General features: G+C 44.1%; 1 protein-coding gene across 6 annotated transcripts in view; it reads right to left on the reverse strand.

Moving 5' to 3' along the window:
* Positions 1-6,285, reverse strand: part of CACNA1C (calcium voltage-gated channel subunit alpha1 C) — a 498,678-nt gene that overhangs the window by 80,593 nt on the left and 411,800 nt on the right. For all 6 annotated transcript variants that reach the window (XM_042795184.1, XM_032986290.2, XM_032986289.2 and 3 more), the window contains 5 exons: positions 4,627-4,733; positions 3,035-3,122; positions 1,178-1,285; positions 415-467; positions 162-308 (listed from right to left, as the gene is read on the reverse strand). In XM_042795184.1, coding sequence (XP_042651118.1) covers positions 162-308; positions 415-467; positions 1,178-1,285; positions 3,035-3,122; positions 4,627-4,733 — 503 coding nt within the window. The remainder of the gene's footprint in view (positions 1-161; positions 309-414; positions 468-1,177; positions 1,286-3,034; positions 3,123-4,626; positions 4,734-6,285) is intronic.

The raw sequence follows: 6,285 nt of genomic DNA on the forward strand, positions 1-6,285 counted from the left end.
AGTATATAATACTACAATGACTGCTGCTACTATTGCTACATTTAACGCTTTAGACTTATTTAAATAGTTAGAATGGGAAAGACTATGCTTTGCATTTGAATTTTCTCTTTTGAAATGAATGAGGACATTGCCAGTGTTGCACCAGTCCACGAAGCACTCACTCTGGCCAACCCTCAAAGGTTGAGACAGTGAAGAGAGCCATCATGGCAGTCAAGACGTTGTCAAAGTCAAACTTGCTGTTCTCCCAGCTCCGGGGCTGTATCATTGGCTGGTTGACCTCACCATCCTTGTACGTAATGTAGTACCCTCTGTGGATGGAGAGCAAAGAGAGAACGTGGCAGACTGTACGTCCAGTACGAGGCCCTGAGAGTGGGTGGCCAGTGAAGGGGGTTAACTGGGAAAGGTCAGACCCACCTGCATTCTGCTGCTGTCTGCTTGGAGCTGTCAGTGCAGCTGTACAGCTTGCCCTTGAAAAGGAAGAAAGAGGAATGAAGCTTTCTTTCTCAACAGTGTAAAGGCTAGGGCAGATCATGTAGCAAGAAGACTGCATTTACTACTTGCTTAACCAACTATGAGTATGTTTACATGCTCTTTTGCAGGTAGATGTGAGCAAACTGGATTGAGATTTGCCTGCAACTGGGTAGTTCAGAGCACAGGCTTTCATCTGCTTGCATGGTACTTTTATGTGTATGTCCTGAGGTGCATGACTGCTGGGTGCTTCAGAATACTCATTGTCAGAAGGGTGGTGAAAGGCAAAGAAATAAAAACAGACATAAAGAAGTGAATGAATAACCTCTGGTGTTTATCTGGCATGCTCCTTCCTCTACAAGATGGGCGGAGGAGGGGGGGGTAGACAGTCTGCAAGTTCCAATCATTTAGAACAGTCCCCTTCACCTCCCTGTCACTAAGTCATGCCACAGGCTATTTAGGGAATAAGGATGTTACTGATGATTTCTTATGATTATAGATGAAGAGCAGGAGTTCTGAATATGCCTGGTCCAATTTTGGGGAACTGCTGGTAGCAGAAGCCCAGGTAGCACTGAGAGTGCCCCAGATGTTTTGTCTTTCACACAGAAGACTCCATCTCCCCTTCCTCAGGCTTCTTCATGCAATTTTTCTTTCCACCCCATAATACAGCTTAGTGTAATGGATGAATCAATGGACTCAATGGTTTTACCTTAAACAACTGAACTCCAATGCAGGCAAACATGAACTGCAGCAAAGTGGTGACAATCACAATGTTTCCGATGGTTCGGATGGCGACAAACACACACTGGACCACATGCTGCAAATGGAAGATAGGAACAAAAGTAACTTGCAGGATTTGTTCTGAGCTGCTCTGGCTAAGGAAGAAGCCAAGGACTAAAAACACAAATAAAAGAATTTCATTTAACTATTTCCCATTAAGTAATGTCTCAGGAAAGGGGAGAAAAGACCAATTTGTTACGTTCCTCACTGTACTCTTAGAAGCAGGCAGAAAGTGATAGGAAAGTACACCAGAGCTCAGCTCTCTGAAAATTCCAGCAGCACCAACTTATGTAGCTGGGAACCCACCAGTCCACAGGAAGGAGTTTATCTCATACAGCAAGGCTATGTTAAAATAGGCTTGTGAGCTGTCCTGGTTTGGGCTGGAATAGAGTTAATGTTCCTTTTTGGTAACTAGAATAGTGCTGTGTTTTAGATTCAGCACTGGGTTTGGTATGAGAAGAATGCTGATAGCACACTGATGTTTTCAGCTGCTACTAAGATTTCAAGGACTCTCCAACTCCCCATGTCCTGCCCGTGTGCAAGGGCACAAGGAGCAGGGAGGGAGCACGGCCAGAGCACCAGACCCAAACTGGCCAATGAAATATTCCATATCATGTAACATCATGCTCACTATATAGAGGAGGGGTGGTCGGGAATGGGGGCTCTCTCTCACTTCCAGGACTGCGATTGCAGGATCTTGGTATTTCAGGATTGCTAGCCAGGAATGGGCTGGGTATTGGTCAGCAGCTGGTGAGCAATTTCATTGGGCATTTCCCGTTTATATTTTCTATTGCTGTCATTGTATTCATTTTATTACCATTATTAAACTGTTTCCATCTCAACCTGTGAGTCTCCCTTTACCCCTCCAATTCCCTCCCCCATTCCCAGGTAGGGGGGGAGGGTGGGTGAGCAGTTGCGGGGTGGTTGGCTGCCAACCAGGCTCAAACCACGACATGAACCCATCTGTAACCCTAGCAGACTACGTTGTTTAACCTCAGTGGTGATGCTGGGCCACCCAGCTAGAAAGCAGCTTGGCAGAAAAAGGACCTGGGGATCCTGGTGGACACAGAGTTGAATTCAAGCCCTTGCTGCAAAGACAATGAATGGTATCTTGAGCTGCATTAGGCAAAGTAGTTTTAGCAGGTTAAAGGAGGTGATCCTTCCCCTCCACTCAGCCCTGGTGAGGCCATGTGTGGAGTACTGTGTCCAGTTCTGGGCTTCTCAGTGCTAGAGAGCCAAGGATGTACTGAGGAGAGTCCCGAAAAGGGCCACAAAGATGATTAAGGGACTGGAGCATCTCTCCCATGAGGTAAGGCTGAGAGAGCTGGGACTGTTCAGCCTGGAGAAGGTAAGGCTCAGAGGAACCTTGTCAGTCTATATAAGTACCTGGAGAGTGCAGAGAAGGCAGAGCCAGACTCTTTTCAGTGGTGCCCACTGACAGGACAAGAGACAATGGGAACAAACTGAAACACAGGAGGTTCATCTGAACATTGGGAAACACTTTTTTACTGTGAGGGTGACTGAGACTGGGAACAGGTTGCCCGTAAGGGCTGTGGTTTCTGCCTCCTTGGAGATAGTCAAAAGTCATCTGGGCATGGTCCTGGGCAACCTGCTCTTTGTGGCCCTGCTTGAGCAGGGTTGTTGGTCAAGACAACTCCCAGAGGTCTCTTCCAACCTCAACCATTTTGTGATTCTGCTGAAACACTACTTGAACCACTGCAAAAATTCTTGTTGCCTGAAATAATTTGAATATATAGTCTGCAGAATGCATTTGGACTCTTATAACCTTTAGTCCTTTGGCTCTGTTGATGGCCCTCAGTGGTCTAAGAACTCGCAGAACACGCAGGATCTTCACCACATTGATGGCACTGGACCTAGAAGAAAGTATTGGAAGGTTTGAGAGATACAGCAGTATAGGAGGTGTGCTGCAAGGGCAGATGGATTTCACTCACTCTTTCTTGTTTGAAACCCTAGATAGCCTTAGACTGCTTAGAATAGTTACAGAGTCAACTCTTTGCTATGGCACTTCATGGGTAAGGAAGCTACTCTCTGATGCTGTCTTCATAGGTCTTGCTTCCTGATCTGGGCAGGCTCAGTATAAATTCTCCTGGCTTTCATCATCTCTGCTGTATTAATGAAGGGAATCGAACATGGGCAGGGTATTTTTTTTAAGCAGGGCAAGCTGCCAAATACTCTCTAGATACCTAAGATATGGAAATTGTGCCAAGATGTAGTCATCACAAGACATTTTCAGATAAGGCTAAAAGAAGCACTCCACTGAAATATTCATATAAAGGTTGAAACTCCAGGTGACTCCAGCATTAAAGGTATACTGTCTACCTAGAGTTTGATCCTGCAATGTGTTTGTCCTCTGATCCCACAAATCAATTAAGTGTGTACATAAATTCAAGGATGTGGAAACTCCCATTGAATTAAGATGACTTAGGTACTTAATTTTAAGTACTGAACACAACTCTCTACTACAACAGAGCTCCCCGTATCTTCTAAGACTAAAACCCTGACTGAGAATCTTCCATGCTGTATGACGTCAGGCCCTCTTACTGATTTTGGGAACAGTTTTTTTTGCTAACATAGTAAGCGTCTAGTTGGGTCTGTAAGAAAGAAACAGCAAGTCAAAACGAGTACTGAGCCATTCTTAGGACCTTGACTGAAAGCCAAATGGACCTGAGAAATCCTTCTGCTTGACTTATCTCTGGAACATAAAATACATGGGCTGCTAGCCTCTAATGGTAACAACTGGGAACTTATTTCTTATCAGATGTGATACTATTTAGGAGGCTCCCTACCCAACACATAGTTTCACATAGTCAAATAAATCTATAAACTTACTAAGCAAATTAACAGATCAATCAACACAAAGTGGCATGACAGAAGCAGGATCAACTGTCACTGCCACCAGTACTCTGTGGATTCTCAAAAAACTCTTCGAGAGCTTTATGGTCTTCCATTGACGAAGACCCACAACGTCTTAGGAAGTAGCCAAACACTATCACCCCATTTTCCAAAGAGATTTTGAGAGATCTAGCATGGAGCAGTAAGTCACTTAACTGTCCTGAACTGATGCAGTGAATCAGAGATCTTGGAACAAAGCTAAGCATCATGATTCCCAGTGGAACAAGTTTCTTGTTCTCATTTGCTCTTTCTGGAAGATCCCGCCTCCAGGTCACTAGTGTAGCATTTCCCAACTATTACCTCCCCTCTTGAGGATGGATTTTAATGGTCTTGAATCATCTGAGAAAAATACCTCCAGGCTCATGAGAAAAACCTTAACCAGATAAGACAATGAGCCTGAGGTATCACATCCAAACCCAGCCCTATCATCCCTAAAAAACAGCCAGTTGAAAATAGGTCACTCACTGGATCCCAAAGGAGATGAGAGAAACGCTGACCACCAGCAGGTCTAAGATGTTGAAATAGTTTCTGCAGAAGGAGCCCTTATGGAGGAAAGCCCCGTATGCGGTCATCTGCAGGAAGGCACATGAAGACACAAACACACTTTGCCATTAGCATCTGTTCAGAAACTAAACCCATCTGGTTGTGCTCAGAGTATATAATTGGGAAGGGGCAGTATTTCTAACATAGCAGAAAATTTACTCCCAGACCCCAAAGGAGAAGTTGAGTCCCCATTGAAAGGAAAGAGAGTGAAGAAGACAGTAAAATCTTTATGAAAGACCTAACTAGGAAAAGCCAGTACCAGGTTCAGTGAGGAAAATATGTGCTTTGAGTGTACAGAGTACATAACATTTAGAATCAGCAAAGCAGCAGAATGATCATTTGGAAAAACTATTCTCTGCAATCATATGCATATTCCTTCTTCTTCAATGGCAGAGGACACCTGTATGATGCTTGTATTACATAAAAGCCTCTTTAGTTAAATTGAATAAAAAAATGTGAAACAAAAAAGGGCTCTTTTGTAATGTTTTTCAATGCTTAGGCCAGTTGCATTGGACAGTTGAGCTCTCTTCCATCCATGAAGAAAAAACAGAATCCCTCAGGGATTTAAAGCTTTAGAGCTGTACTGAAGCAACAGGAGGAAATCCTGCTCTTTTCAGTTTTGTCCTTCTGTTCAGCTCAATCCTGTATCTCTTTTCCTACCCCTAACCAGCTTCCTCCATTTTTATTCTAGTAGCAGTTGCATTTTCCCTTTGGTTTTCTTCACAAAGCCCAAGGTAATATTCCTTGAGACAGAGGGGTTTCCTTGTGGAGGTAATCATTATGAACATCACCCAGCAGAGAAAGGGAAAAACTTTACATATTTCACAAGGGACTCTCTGCCCTGTCTGGGTATAAAGTACTGAATACCTGCTGGCTTTGAGGAGGATGTCACAGCTCCAGAACTGGCTTGGCAGTGTAAACAGAAATGAGTCTCAGCCATGATGTGAGACCTAAACACTTCTGAGGTCAGAATTTGAATTTTAGACTGAGGTCAGTTACAGAATGTGACTAAATGACTCTCACACAGTTAAAGAGGGTGAGGTGATGGGTGTATTTGTACCATCTGCCTTAAACTCAGTGAGCAATATAATGGGGCTGCTTTGAAGAAACCCCATCCCCACAACTGCTAATGTCCCTCCATTACCTGGGTTAGGAACACAGGCTTCTAAACCTGGTCCTCTGAATCTCATCTAAGTTAGATGTCTAAGGTAACTTGAAGCAGACATCATGAGAGAGTTCCTCAATGATGAGCTCTAGCCAGACTCCCAGCTGAGAAGCATGAACTAGAAATTCAAGCTGGAGTTTTCTGGCTCCCTCTAATAGCTCAGGATGGCATACCTGCTGGTGGTTTCCAGCCACGCCTACCTGTGGCAACTCTATTCAGAGGAGGATGGAAGGGCACAGGGTATATCAGATTATTTTTTTCACCAAACAACCATGACATCAGGGAACTGACTATCAATCAGTCAGACAGAAGGGGAGGAAGTATAAACTCTGATCTTGGCTTAGAATTTATACTTATAGACACACTCAATTGGGGAAGGAGGGAGGGATTCTTGCCATAACAAAGGTGGTAAAGAT

Source organism: Tyto alba, unplaced genomic scaffold (assembly GCF_018691265.1).
Source record: "Tyto alba isolate M040663 unplaced genomic scaffold, T.alba_DEE_v4.0 Super-Scaffold_21, whole genome shotgun sequence".
Classification (NCBI taxonomy): domain Eukaryota; kingdom Metazoa; phylum Chordata; class Aves; order Strigiformes; family Tytonidae; genus Tyto; species Tyto alba.